Below are 14,975 nucleotides of genomic sequence, written 5' to 3'. Positions count from 1 at the left end.
CCACCGTATTTTTTCCCATAGCTTCAAATATAATCATTTATAGTTTTACTTCATCAAAAGTTAAAATATATAGGACAGAGAGCTACACGATTAAATAGGTCTACCTTCTCTATCAGGACTAGAAAGCTTGAAAAAACAAAAAATGGAAAAACAAATGTATATCACTCTCAACAAATTCAAATAAATATACAACATGTGATGCTACTTCTACCCCATACTAAAGCCATTGCACATGTTTGTTTACAAAAGAAGCTCCCAATTGATGAATTTTGTCCCAGTAAAAAATGATCCTCATGCCAAGAGTTTGCTTAACCATTTCTCCAAAAAACAGACATAGCCGACAAAGAAATATTGAGTCATGATCCAAGTGTGGTGTCTGAAACGTCAAGAGGTAACAACATAACATAAAGTTAGCGTCAGTTGGAATATTCAATGGGAACTGAACTTACTAGATTATTCAATATTCACTGACCTTTTACTGAACCATACTATCAAGCTTCTGTCTGTATTTAGCCAAGGTCTGCAAGCAGGTTAATGCGAACAACACACATAAGTTAATAAATGGTAGAATTTCCAAAAAGAAATAAAGTACAAGAAACTCATAAAAACTATTAAAGAAAAAATAATATGTATGTGTTATGCACTAACACAATAACACAGATAAAGAAATATGCATGCAATTAAAAATGTTAAGTCCACAAGGGCTTCCACAGTACCACCTGAACAGTGGTTTAACATTGTGAAAGCGAAAGTAGCAATATATTTTAAAAACTTTAATTTGAGCACAAAACCTATTGCCATCAAACACACCCAACTTATTAAAATAAGAAGATTTTCTGTGTCCTTTTTACATTTAACAAAGCTTAAGTAAAATTTTCTGAGATTCATTAAATTGCTCAATGGTTAGAATAATCATGTAAAACACAAATACATGAGCTTTGTGAGCATTCAGATATTGACCAGCAGAACTGTTATCTTCTTGGTCAATCTGTTTTGAAATGTAATATGCTCACCAAATTGTTTCGTCTGACAGATAAGGTTCGTAAAATAGAGTATCGTCCTTTGTTAGAAACATGGGGCAAAGAATCTCACCCTGGTATAAGCATAAACACTGGCCTCCGAAGGTCCTAGTCGAATAAACTTTCCTTCCTTGAATATGTAAAGCATGGGAATGCCAGTAGACAGCTCAAGGCTTATTACCTGAAGGGACAAAAGGCTCACTCCCAAATTTAACATAATGCTACATGTTCTGTTTAGCCAAGTCCTTTTTGAGGGAAAGATAAAACAGACAGTAAATTACCTCTTGAGAAGTTAATTTGTCCAGGTGCATTATAATTGAACGAAGTGAATTCCCATGTGCAGCAACCATCACATGTTTTCCAGCCACAAGTTGTGGAACAATCTATATTAGGAAAAAGAACTTCAATAGGTCAGATTGAACTAGAAAAAACTGCTTTTACAGTCGAAGATAAAAAAGAAAATCAGGCTATAAATTTGATATGAGCTAGCACAATGGAAAGGTAAACTAAGCACATGCATTGGCGTATTGCACAGTACAGGAATGCATCAATTCAACACATAACCTTTAGCATAATTACCAATACTACAACAGTTAGCAGCAGGGAGACCAATAATCCAGGTAAATAGTGTATCTTCCAAATAGTGTAAAATGGCCTTGCGAACTATACCTGATCATTGAAATAAGCAACAGCTCTCTCAGCACACATCTCTAGGCTTTCTCCACTTGGGGGAGGGATATCATAACTGCGGCGCCACTCATGAACTTGTTCTTTGCCAAATCGATCTACAGTTTCTTGCTTATTACGGCATTGTAACCCACCATACCTAGAAATGTCAAGGGATATTTCAAGACAAAAACACAGTCAAACAACTATTAGAATTATATAATTAGCAAATCAAAGAATATGGAGAAAGTATTACATCCGTTCATTCAATTGCCAAGCTGTTATGACTGGGATGGACTGTTTCCTTGTCTCCTCACTGTATATCTGACTCCACCTGTGAGCTTGTTCACTCTAATTATGCATGATAACTGGGATCTGTAGATACATATAACACATAGCATGATTTCTCAGGGCAGTTGATACACATGCTAGAAGAAATTGCTAAAACGTTTTCGATAAAGGAAAGACGCACAAACCTTCTTGCGCCAATGCTGCATCATGGCAAGCATTGCGGTCATCTGAGCACGAATCAGTGATGAAGTATATATTACATCGATTGGGATATTGCATATCCTTTTACCTGCCTCAATGGCCTCCTCAACACCCTTTGGTGTCAGGGGTACATCAACGCAGCCAGTAAACAGATTTTTCTCATTCCACAGGGATTCGCCATGCCGAATCAATATAAGAGCGCTTTCACCTGCAACGGCACAAAGATAACAGATTTACAGAACTTATATGCCCCATATTTGCGAAACCCAAAGTTAAATGTGGCAAATGGCCAATTTTTTCAAAACAAAAAAACAAACAAGTAACAACCATACGAGTTCGTTCAAATGGAAGTCGTTAAAATTACTTGATTTCTTTGGGGTATGGCCACTGTTGCCATCCGATGGTAGCTGCATCGGCTCCATGACAGAAGACTGCGAGCTCGAGGCCCACACCAAACCCAGTTTTCGGCTGCCTGAACCACAGCTTCCCTTTACATAAACCAAGCGGACACTGCCCGTCCTCTTTTCGAATCTAGAGTTCTTCGCACGGCACCAGTGGGATTGCGAAGATGCCAGCGCATGGTGAGAGATAACCCCAGCCATTCTAATCTAAGAAAAATAAAATCAGTAGTTAGCAGCTGGTTCTACTTGTAATGAGTTCTGGGAAGAGACTGAACAATTATTCACTCGCTAATTTTATGATGAAACGGACTGCATAATCACTCAGTTCGACCATTTAGCCATGGATCAGAACTAATCCAAGAAACCAACATAAGATTGATTTTTTAGATAATGGAACAAAGAACGTAAGATTGATGAACTCTTCTAATAAGAACATTCCGGGCCTTTATTCCCAAAAGGGCAGAGCAATAAAATGACATACATGACCAACAAAAATGAACAAGTTCTCAATGAAGCGCACCTCAAGAACTCAATGCGGCACCAGGGGGGAGATGGAGTTGGTTCCCCCCTCTTATAGCGCTGGTTCTCTGGGACCTGCACTCCCAAGAAGCTCGGCGAAACCCAAGTGCAGAGCACGTCGGAGAGATCTTGAGCGGCGTGGTTGGACTTTGGAGGGGATCGCCGGGAGTACCAAGGAAACCGAGTAAACAAGACAAGGAAAAGGGCGGCTTTTCCGACAGTTCCCTTTCCCGAGTTCTTGCGCTGGCGCGTGGGTGCTTGTCTCTTGCGGGCGGGTGGGGGCTCGACGGCTGCTTATTTGAAGCCGAAGGTGAAAGGAAAAAATGGAGTTAGGCGCCGCAACACATCGATTAATAAACAGGAAAAAATGGGATTCCAACAAAAAAGTAGTTTGGTTCTAGTACAGTTCTTAAACAGGAGTATTTGCATTTGAAACAAGTATTTTAAAACCTTTTTAGACCATTTCTGGTCAATGGTAAAAAAAGGAAACCCCATTCTAGGAAAAGAGAACACAAGGGGCCACGACCGTAACTAGGAAATTAGCAAGAGGTTAGTTGAACAATTATTCACTCGCTAATTTTGTAATGACACTGGCTGCATTAATCACTCTACCTCGACGAAGATGACGACCAAGCCAAGAGCACTGAGCAGCACATGTCCACTCCACCCCTGCACGAGAGAATATGCCTGTGAGAATTGAGAGTATGTGACCTACTCCTACTCGTGTTCAGTCAACTAAATTGCAGAGAGAAGGTCCTAGCAAACTGCGGAATTGAGCAACATATCAATGCCAGTGCCACCTTCGATGAATTGATCGACCCGTGCGGTGTGTAGAATCTGGCAATCCATGAATCATCGCCGGTCCCATTTGGCATAGGTCTAATCATCATTCTATTATCAATTATCATAATAATCAGAAATATTTAACATTTTAATTCAATATACTCTAACTATTATTATCAATAATAACGATGAGATATATTTTATTTTATAAAAAAATCAACTTCTCACATTATGGAAAAATAAAGTAACCCCCTAAATTTAAATCTAAATTATCCACCTATGCCATTATGATATATAAATTAAAAACTATGAAATTTATTTAAACTACTCACCTATGTTATTATAAAAGATAATTTAAAATAACACTTTTGTTTTTTATATAAATTACCCACCTCTAATAATGCAAAAAAAAAAGTTTGCATCCAAATTATCCACCTACCCCAGTATAAAAAATAAACAAAAATACCTCTTAAATCTACGTGTAAATACCAATATAACATTCTATAGATATAAAGTGTGCTATATATATATTTCTAAATTACACATTTCTAAGACCGATAAGTTGAAGGTAGGCATAATATGTTCCACCATATAGAGGAAGTTAACATGTATACGTTTGGTTAAATGTTTATTTTAATAGTTTAGTAAGTGTAGAAAAATGTTTCCTCAACAAATCCCATATATGTCAATAATAATAATAATGACACTGATAATTCACTTCAAATTATATTAATATTTTATTATAATAATTTTTTTGTAAGTTATCGTTTCAAAAAAAAAAACTTATACATTTTGGCTGAAATATTATGCCATATTAATATTAGTAACTTAATGTTAAGCACTCTATATTTTTATAAAAAACAATACTACTACACATATAACTATTTTGTGTAAAGTTCAATATCTTTTGCCGCGTTGCAAGCTGAAAGGACTATTCGTTCAACTGTAGTAAGTGTAGCTTATGATCTAGACTATTTTTTAATAAAATAAAATATAATAATTTTGCATAAAACATATAATAAGCACTAGAGTTTCAATATAACACGTAGATAAAAATTTACAAATCTCGTAGTTATTTGGCAGTCTTGTAGCTAGGTCTACAAAGTTTAGTGATGGAGAGGGCAAGCACATCTCGAATGTTAGCTACAATTTGAAGGTTTTTCATGGGCCAAGCTTTTGAGTTTAAACAAAGCACTATCCAGAGATAACCCGGGCTTTCACCCTCTTTTCTAATATTTTTTTCCTTTAGTATTTCACCTAATAAAAGAAAAGTAGCAAGACACATTTTCAGAACAAATTATCTTTGGGTATTTTTTTGTCACTAACCATTCCGGATTGAAATTAAAAAGAATGAATAGCCATACGATGCCCGAGAAAATGGGGTTACATCAACTCTAACACATTGATACTGTTTAGCAATAGAGTACATTTCAAAGGAGACTCCTACAATGCACACTTGATTAACTTGATTTTTTGCATCAAGTGACACAAAAATTCAAGTGTAGGGGAGGTCTAACTCATGCCATGTTCCATTCATGCACCTACACGTGGATGTGCACATGCTTCTCGATCTCCTCCACCGGATCGGATGCAAGGGCGGCCGCCGGCCGGTGAGAAGAGAGCTAGTAGGGCAAGAACGGCAAGAAGCACCAACAACTCGTCATGGTCAGAGTGGTACTGCTGCATCGACGACGACAGCTGTTGCTTGGTGGCATGCTGTTGGTGACGCAATGCACTGAGGGTGTTTGACGAAATGCCAATGTTGATTTGGTGTTTGTAAAATCAACCAAATACATAACATATATCTATTGCACATACCAGCGTGGATACGGACCACAGGTAGATCAGAGGTTATTATTTTGTGATTTGACATTAAAGCACCTCTTTATGCGATCATCATAACGACGATTCAGCAGACAACATTATTCAGAATACAACCAGAAATACAACAATGCTGCCTGCCTCATTTTCCACGACAAACACATGAAGAAAATTAACAAGACTAACCTTCTGATAAAGCTTCGATGTCTCTCTTGCACAATGCATGCATGCATGGCGCCCACCCGTGACGCGGTCCTTTTGACCTTTTCACACGCATTCAGTTTTGCAACAGGAGACTACAGCTACCAAATTTTTTTTGCTATCATCTACACAGAGCGAGACGTAGGTACACAGTAGTGCAGTACACCTGTGACTTGCGCGGCACTACAGTCGTCTATACAGGTGTAGCTTTTGCGCCGTTTGTTGCTCGCGGTTATCCCGACAAATTCTCTCCTCCTTACAAAGCCACCACCGACCCCAAGCGGGCGGGCTACCTCTTCATCCCCGGCGCGGCGGCCCTCGTCTTCTGTCCCCTGCAATAATCTAGAGTGATTGCATCAGCGTCAGCACAGGCATTATGGGCCGCGTGAAGCTGCAGATCAAGAGGATCGAGAACAACACGAACCGGCAGGTGACCTTCTCGAAGCGGCGGAATGGCCTCATCAAGAAGGCGTACGAGCTCTCCGTCCTCTGCGACATCGACATCGCGCTCATCATGTTCTCCCCCTCCAATCGCCTCAGCCACTTCTCCGGCAGGCGCAGGTCCGGTTGCCGAGCGCCTTTTCTTTCTTTAATTACATTCTCTCTTTTACCTGCTCCGGCCGAATTCGGTAACATGTAGTATGCATGTGTGCCTGTCGACGATTTCAGGCAAAATTTAATCACATTTGTTAATTTTACTTAAATACATATATGGCAGGATCGAGGACGTGATCACGAGGTACATCAATCTCCCGGAGCACGACAGGGGAGGGTACGTTCAGTTCGCTCGCGCGGATCCCAATTGCATGCGGCCCTCTTTCTTATATTAGTATTAGTATTGCGAAAGAACCTTCTCTCATGTTCTTAAGGCAAACACAACAAGTTTGTTATGGCTATTTTGTTCTCTGATTATTGCTTGCTGTGATGCAGAGTCGTTCGGAATAGAGAGGTGACGTATCAGATACTGTATTTGGATATCCAAATTCAACATTAACCTTTGCTCGTTAACTGATTTTTTTTATCATCTTAACACATGTATGTATCCAAATACAGTATCTGATCAAGATGCTTACACAACTCAAATGCGAGGGTGACATAGCCGAACAACTTGCACCCAAGTATATCACTCTCTCTCTCTCTCTCTCTCTCTCTCTCTCTCTCTCTCAAATGTTGATGATATAATCTTCCTTTATATTTACTTCAATTCTTTTTGAATCTCCTTTTTCTCATTGATGCTTGTTGTTTCTCTCTGATGCATTGTATTATTCGATGAATACCTTGATGAAACAGTAAAGGGCCAATAAACTCCAACGTAGAGGTAATAACCTATCTCATCATGCGACTCACCATCTTCTGACAAAAGACAATATATACATATTTTTTACTCAAAACATGGATATCCCTGATTATTTGTTTTTCTTTCTCTCTGTGTGTAATCTTACACGCACAGGAGCTTCAGCAGGAGATCAGGACATACCAACACCAGCTGCAAGTCTTGGAGGAGCGACTTAGGTTCTACACAAACTCCCTACAATGCATGCATTTTCCACGTTTAAAGATGCAACACCTTTGGTTCGAAACAAAAGATGCAGCACATTGCAAACCGTGATAAAACCATCCGTGCCTATAACTAACAGCGTAGACTTAATTGATAGCTGATAAATAGTTAGTTTCCTAAAACTATCTAGAGCGTATTTGGATACATGGGCTTGTTCGCTTGTTCTCCGTGGTGTGCAAGGTGACGTTCGACGGTTGTTGCTTATGAGGCTCGCCGGTGCTGTGCTTTTGTGTGGTGGTGATCTTCTTGTTGCCTCCTTCGTGAGGGTTTTGTTTTATTTTTATTTTTTTATATTTTTAATTAATTTTTGTAAAACTTCTTCTCTATTAATACATATCCGGCATGCTCTTGTCGCTGGTTCTTTGAAAAAAAAGATACATGGGCTAATAGATGGTAGAATTCATGGTCATAGCCACACACGTGACCATAAAAGGGGTTGTGGAACAAAATTGTTAAACTCATGATCAATACTGCAGCATGTATTTGGTTTTTCATGTTAAGGTTGGAGGGCACAGCGCTACATAGTGTTATAACTGTTAGTGGCAACTAGCCAAAATATCACATATAAAATATTCTTTCCATTCTAGAAACTTGATGTTTTAGTCTTTAAATTTTGTCCAAAAACTTGATGTTTTAGCTATTGGAGCTAGCTTGGGCCCTTACAAACTTGAGATTATGGTCTGCATGCATCTATACATCCCTTTTAATTAGCAATTTATTTCTTAATTAGCATGGTTCACCTTCAATAGATAGGGCTACATGGGTAATTTCGATTCAGCATTAATCTATCTAAAAAAAATCCTAAAGCATCAAGTTTTTTGAGGGATATTATTACTATAAAAAATTAGTTATCTATTTTCTACCAGTATAAATATCTAGCGCTAGAACCTTCTTCACTTCATCATGAAGAATGAGTAGTATATTTTCCTTTGTCATGAAGATAATTTGAGAATCTTCTTAAAGCTTCTAAATATAAGTTCATATTTTTAGTCCATTTGAATCCATCACATTGTCTTTTAGGATGTTTCAGCCAGATCCGGTGGTGCTGGCGTCGATGAATGAGGTTGAGACGTGCGAGAAATTCCTCATGGACACCCTCACCCGCGTCGAGGAGCGGAAGGTTAATTAGTTAGTTGTTTGGATTTAGCCCTCGAACTTCAAAACTAGAAATGCGCAGTCATCCAACTATTAAAATTAGACAACTTTGGCCCTTGGCTAGTTTCGAAGGTGGTTTTGAGTATATATGTATTTTCTAATAATAATAAAATAATAAGTAAAAGCTAAAATTCATAAGTAATTATTGCTTAATCAGAAAACTATGAAATTGGTACCAGAACTTTTCTAAAAATATAATCTACCTATTTAAAATAAATTAGTTATGATTTTTTTTAGAAATTTAACTATTTTCTTATTTTTGAAGTTCTCATATTTAAAATTCAAATCTCTTGAATTGTTCAAATGAACTTGAACGGAGAAATGGCTAAAACCAATACAACTTTGTAGTTGACGACTATTTCATTTGAAATCATTTGAGATCTACAACTTTGTTTTTTTAATGATGACAAATCTGATGTTAATTTTGGATCAAGGTAGCGTAAACGAGCACATAACAAATGACCGGATTATTTCTCGCAGCCGTTATATTAACCGCCGTACATGCGTGCATTCACTGCAGAAATTTTTGCTGTGCAACCACATGGCCCCGTTCGAGCCGTCGCCCTCCGACATGCACCACGTACGTGACGTGATCGAGTCTGATGATCACATTCACATCGTCTTTGATCGATTCATAATCATGGATTGAGCACGTAATTACTGCTGCTGATTCGGTTCAGCGAGTAGTAATTAGTGGAGTACGTAACTAACATGGAGAAAGATCTACCCATGCATGAGTGCAGGTGTTCGGCCTGCCGCCGCCGCCGCCGCCGCCGCAGCACGAAGAGGAGCAGCAAGGGGACCTGAGCGTCAACGCGTTCGGCGGCGACGTGTCCTCGTGGTTCGCCGACGGGCTGCCGACGTCGTCGATCTTCGCCGGGCCGGACCCGATCTTGTCCTTCAGGTAGCCCAAATTCCATCGGATGGGCCACATACATTCCTCAGCTATATATATGGGCCGAGCCCATGCATGATTGTTGTGCTCATGCAAGTCATGCTGGTGGTTCCTTGCCAACAGGGATCAGGTGATCTTCGACTCGATGCGGCGGGACCCGGTCGTGGGAGGGGTGGACCCGGTAATAGCCTCGATGTGCCACGTGGACCAGCAGGGCCCCAGCGACGACTGGCAGCAGGCGTACACGTCGGCGGAGCTCCTCTCCGCGCTCATCCCGTCCACGCCCTTCCCACTCGACGACCAGGTGACGTGGCACGGATCAGGACCGTCCAGTTCGACTTCGACCACTGCTGCTTTGCTTTCACCTGAGCTGGCTAGATACGGTGTCATCCAGATGCAGGACGCCATGGCGCCGGTGCTCACGTCTCCGATGGTGCCGCCGCACGTGCACGAGCAAGTGGAGGCGCCGCCGGGGAGCTGCTCCAACGTGCCGACCGACGGTGACTGCGCCACCCCCATTCCTGCCACCGCCACCGCCACCGCCGCCGCCCAGGAGCACGGCCTGCCCGGCGCGGTCAACATCGGCTAATCTGCATATCCGGCGCTCTTTCGCTTCGTCACTTGTTTACCAAGCATGTCTTGGCAAGGCTGCAGCCACGATCTCTTCTAGTTTCACATGGACGATAATTGTTAATTTTTTAGAGAATGGACTATATATAGTTTCCTCCTGAAAGAATAATACATGAAACAAACTTCAACCGGTAAATGATTTTGGACCTGTTAGACTGTCTCCAACAACGCACGCAAACGGCAACGCAATCGCAAAATCCATCGTGCACAGTGTTTTGCGTCTCAAAATCACGCTCCAACGGCGGACGCAAATAAGGCGCCATTTTGCCTCGCCGGCGAGTCGAGGCGCAAAAACGCGTCGCCTCTCTCGACGACGCAAACCACTGTAGACGGAGGCGCCGCCGCGTGGAGAGAGAGAGAGAGGAGGTCGAGAGCAGAGAGAGAGAGGGAGGAAGGAGGCGGAGGGGGAAGGGGCCGCGCCTGTGCGACGGAGGCCGGCGGAGCGGAGCTCGCGGCGGAGCTGACGCTCGCGGTCGGCAGAGCCGCGCCCGGTGGTGCGCCTTGCCGAAGAGGTCGAGCGATACGACGGCCGCCCGGAGCTCGCCAGCCATGGCCTCCATCACCCGCGCCGCTCGTGGAGGCCCTCCCAGTGCCGCGCCCGCGCCGCTCGTGGTGGCCGGCGGAGGCAGCCTCGCCCGCGTCGGATGCGGACGCGCCCGCGCCGCTCGTGGTGGCCCTCCCCGCGCCGCGCCCGTGGCCGGCGGAGGCGGCCCTCCCCTCGCCTTGCCCGCGCCACTCGTGGTGGCCGGCGGAGGCAGCCTCGCCCGCGTCGGATGCGGACGCGCCCGCGCCGCTCGTGGTGGCCCTCCGTTGGGTCTGGGTCTGTTGGAGAAGGCGGCATTTGGTTGCGAGACCTTTTTACTGTAGGTGACATATACTACTGAATGGGTATCGTGTTTGGGTTATTTCTGTTGGAGACAGTCTTAGGCAGCCATTTTTAGGCTTTGTTTGGATGCGCATATATTCAAACAAGGCCTTAACGGCTGTTGATGTAGCTGCGGCCTGTGGCTGCATCTCATAAGTTACAGTGTAAACAACAACAGCAACTGCAGTTATAGCTGAAGCGAATTATCCCTGTATCACTATTTACTATTTAGCGTGCAACATTTTTTACACGAGGAATACCCCGTTTCCATTGAAAGCAATGGAAATACAACGTTATAGAGTATTACAGAGAGAAAAAGAGCGCAAGGATATAGCGATTTCCGCCTTACATAGAAACGAAAGAACTACAAAAGACCGCCGCAGAGTAACAGACAGAAAAACAATCCATCGCAGGGATAACAACCACTAAACAGTTCCTGAACTTCAAAAGAATTACCCAGCCATCAACATGAAGATCGTCGGTATGTCATTTAGCGTGCAGCTAATCAGGTCAACTTTTTCTTGTTATCTCAGCAATTCGCTTCGCCCTTTTTGAACCCACAGTTGTGTAGTAACCTACTCCTATATACAGTAGCTAGTTATTAGCTACCATCGCCATTCTTGGTTCCCAAGCATGAGACATATGACTAAAGTGCGGAAGATATAATTGCTACTTAAAAGGATTTAACAATTGCAATTCGCAAAACATTTTATGGGGATATAATTATCATTTTCCGTTTCCAAAAGAGATATTTGCAACAAAGTGCGGACGCTGTGCCCCATGAAGTGTGATAAATAAACGGAATGGCTAGCGCTCGGACGTCCAGACGCTAGCCCCCGTCTGGACACCCGTGCCTGCCCCGTCTCGTGCACAAGCTGCTGCGCCTGCTCGTGCCTGCTACGTCCGCCCGCCCACCACGCGCTTGCTGTTGCACCTACCGGACGTCCGCGACTCCGTGCGCTCGTCGGCCGAGCCCGCTCCCGCGCCTACCCGACGTCGACGTCCACATGACTCCGCGTGCTTGTGAGTCGAGCTCAAACTGTGACCAGAGATGGAGGGAAGGGAAGGGAGGGGAGGGAGAGGAGAGGGAGAGGCGCGCCGTGCGAGGAAGGCGCAAGGTAGGAGGCGAAGCCCTACGACAGGCCGCCGTTTGCCAGCCATCAGGGGCCATTGCAGCATGTACAACACCCGATCTACTTTTCAAATATCCAGAAACACTTGAAACACATACATGTATAAGCATTTGCAACATGTGCAACACCAATATCTACTTTTGAAACATCCATACCAAACATTTACAACATACGTTTGAAATATCTAAAACACTTGAAACATAGGCTTGCAACATGCGTATTTTATCCTTTCAACATATGCAACATTCATATCTATTTTTGCAACATCCAGATGAAACACTTGAAAATATACGCATGCAACATACATATATTGTCATTGCAACATATGCAACATCTCAGATATATTTTTGAAACATTCAGACCAAACACTGAAACATAGCGTCGCCGACGGCCACGGCCTACCTGGCGTCGAACTACTGTAGCTAGCAAGCTTGGGTCACGGAGATGTCGGCCCAGCGCACACCTCCGCTGTAGGATGTCGGCCCATCGCTCCTCCTGCGATTACCCCGCGCCTACTCATTGCCTAGGCTCGCTCCTGCTGGCATGGCTTCTCCAGCACCGCCGCTGCTCGCTGCAGTCGTCCAGCCCCATCCGCTCGCTGGAGATGGGGCGCGGCGTGGCCAGCGATGGGGTACGGTGCGGTGGGGGAAGGGCAAGGCATTGCGGGGGCAGGCACGCGGTGGGGGAAGGGGGCGAGGCGGGGACGGAGTAGGGCGGGGTGTATGCACAGTGATGCTACGACATCGACACGAGTGGGAAGTGGAGAAATTTCCAGAGGTGAAAGAGACGTAGAGGTGCTATTGAGCCTGTACGTTGGGTAGGTCTAGAAAGGCATGTGTCCGGACAGGACGGGCGACCATGTGCAGGCCCGTCTCATGGGGGGTGCAGGAAGTGCGACGGCCAGGGGCCCATGACGCTGGAGGGCCCATGAGTATAGTACATGTATTCAGGTTCATACGGTCCATTTGATTATGCTGCAACTAGTCCGCTTAGCCAGCGTTTCGTATCACGCGTGACGCGTCCCTTTGAGTCGCGACTTCCTTGCCCTGGACGCGGTGACGGCGTGCTGCTGCGCCACTGCAGGCCTGCAGCCGCTCCGGCGTTCACCAGGCCTGGCGTTCCCCGGTCGATCAATCCCCAATCCGTCATCCGTGAGACCACGATCGTATCCGGCGTTCCCCGTTCGGCCGTTCCTTGACTTCGACGCAACACATGCTGGACTCAAGACAGAACTTGGTAAGTAATTTCAATTCAGTTAGGGCCTGGCGGCCTGCACTAATTTTCTAAATTTCTATTCAATATTTGTTTTGAACATATTAGATGTTGTCTAAAAAACATTTATCTGGAGCTATACATAGGGTTTTTTCCAACTTTATTAAAGCCGGCTTGCCTAACAGCCTGCTTTTCTTTCAATTCAGTTAGGGATTGTGGATTGAGTTTGAGTTCTTTTGCCGCTTACGATTGATTACGTTACATTACCTACTGCACCGAGCATTGATTTGAACGAATTAATTACCAGATTTATTGGGGAGTGTGTACGACTTAGTGGAGTGTTTCCTTTTTAATAGAATCAGAGCAGAGGATTGAATCGCATGAATGGGTTGAGCATTTTCATAGATATACCCTTTTTCTTAGGCATCGATTCTAGGATTGAAGAAAGGGGAGATTTCCCACACTTTGAAAGATTCACCTATTGGGTGGGGCGTGTTTGAATTACCTACCCAGGATTTTTCATATTAACTATAGCTAGGGAATTGACTGACTCTGATTAATATCTTTGTCTAACATTTCCAAATTGCCTCAAGACTTATATAGATTTTATGGAGTTAATTACCACAGGGCGGCTTGCCCTAAGAGTATAGTTAAGCGGGTTGACCTGTGAGACCTCCAAGCAACCGTCTACTACTAGTTTATATGACTAGCTCTTATACGAGTTCCTGGTAAACCACTACTTGTGTAAAGTACTCCGCTCGTTCAACTTGATGATGATCAGTTTGAGCATGTTCAGCAAGTTCACCAGTTAGCTTTCCCGCCTGCTTGCCAACTAAAGCAAGGACAGCTATCATAGATAGAAGCCTACGTAGGGATACTACAGACAAACTGCTATATAGAGTGGAAATAATAGCAAGGGAGGACTATTTAGTGAAAAAGCGGAAAAAGCCTTGACAGCCGACGTAATTTAATGCGCATTGCCCTTATAGTGGATTGTGCTATTTCTACTTAGGTAATTGCCTTTCTTTAAGAAGAAAATAATAGCCCATTGGACTTACCATGCATTGGAAAAACGATCTAACTATGCCTCCTAGATAGACAGACTTTCTATATATACTCTCTTAAGTCTATATTTGCTACACCACCAAACAAAAAACAAAGTAAGATACGTACTACTCGACTACACAAATAACCATAAATAAGCAAAGAACGGGACTACACACAATAAGTAAGAAGCTAAAGTCTGAAGCTATTTGTTGAAAAGCAAACCCAACTTGATAATTAATTGAATGAGCGAGCCCGCATTGCTACACGAGCTTAGGCCTCAATCAAACACTAACTAACCACCCGCTAACAAAGCTATAAATGCTGGAAAGACACTAACCAGAGGAGATTGAATGATACCCTTGCTACATCGAGTAGACTAGACTAAGTAATATGCGAGTAAAAGATTCTTTCTGCCCGCAAGTAAATTCGACTGCTAGAGGCGCTGAAGCAACAAAAGAACTTTTCCATAGATAGGCGTACTTAGGTTCGTAACATACCTTTCTCGGAAGCCTTGTTGAATTAATGGCAAGGGAGATATTAGCTTAATGCTTTACAGGGTGGTGCCTTATAAGAAATTA

General features: G+C 43.3%; 1 protein-coding gene and 1 pseudogene across 3 annotated transcripts; one reads left to right on the top strand and one right to left on the bottom strand.

Moving 5' to 3' along the window:
* Nucleotides 1-266: 266 nt before the first annotated feature.
* On the bottom strand, nucleotides 267-3,194 carry LOC136522695 (2,3-bisphosphoglycerate-dependent phosphoglycerate mutase 1-like; annotated as a pseudogene).
* Nucleotides 3,195-6,165: 2,971 nt separating this feature from the next.
* Nucleotides 6,166-10,266, top strand: LOC136522198 (agamous-like MADS-box protein AGL66). Of its 3 annotated transcripts, none has more exons than XM_066515995.1 (11): nucleotides 6,166-6,463; nucleotides 6,621-6,674; nucleotides 6,833-6,851; nucleotides 6,956-7,020; nucleotides 7,193-7,220; nucleotides 7,353-7,414; nucleotides 8,481-8,580; nucleotides 9,136-9,195; nucleotides 9,359-9,519; nucleotides 9,634-9,814; nucleotides 9,911-10,266. In XM_066515995.1, the coding sequence occupies exons 1-11, from the start codon at nucleotides 6,279-6,281 to the stop codon at nucleotides 10,097-10,099; spliced, it is 1,104 nt and encodes a 367-aa protein (XP_066372092.1). In that variant the 5' UTR covers nucleotides 6,166-6,278; the 3' UTR covers nucleotides 10,100-10,266. The 3 variants fall into 3 exon arrangements, with proteins under 3 accessions (XP_066372092.1, XP_066372091.1, XP_066372089.1); XM_066515994.1 differs by having other exon boundaries at nucleotides 9,905-10,266; XM_066515992.1 differs by having other exon boundaries at nucleotides 9,634-10,266.
* Nucleotides 10,267-14,975: the final 4,709 nt, after the last annotated feature.

This window comes from Miscanthus floridulus, chromosome 18, assembly GCF_019320115.1.
Source record: "Miscanthus floridulus cultivar M001 chromosome 18, ASM1932011v1, whole genome shotgun sequence".
In the NCBI taxonomy this organism is placed as follows: domain Eukaryota; kingdom Viridiplantae; phylum Streptophyta; class Magnoliopsida; order Poales; family Poaceae; genus Miscanthus; species Miscanthus floridulus.
Note: the sequence above shows the minus strand (reverse complement) of the source record. Positions and strands in the feature narration are given on the sequence as shown.

What these genes read in the sequence shown, in the direction of transcription:
- LOC136522198 (XM_066515992.1), top strand. Translation starts at nt 6,279, where the DNA reads ATGGGCCGCGTGAAGCTGCAGATCAAGAGGATCGAGAACAACACGAAC. An exon ending in CACTTCTCCGGCAGGCGCAG is followed by an intron (nt 6,464 to 6,620) that starts GTCCGGTTGCCG and finishes CATATATGGCAG; the next exon opens with GATCGAGGACGTGATCACGA. An exon ending in CCCGCGTCGAGGAGCGGAAG is followed by an intron (nt 8,581 to 9,135) that starts GTTAATTAGTTA and finishes CATTCACTGCAG; the next exon opens with AAATTTTTGCTGTGCAACCA.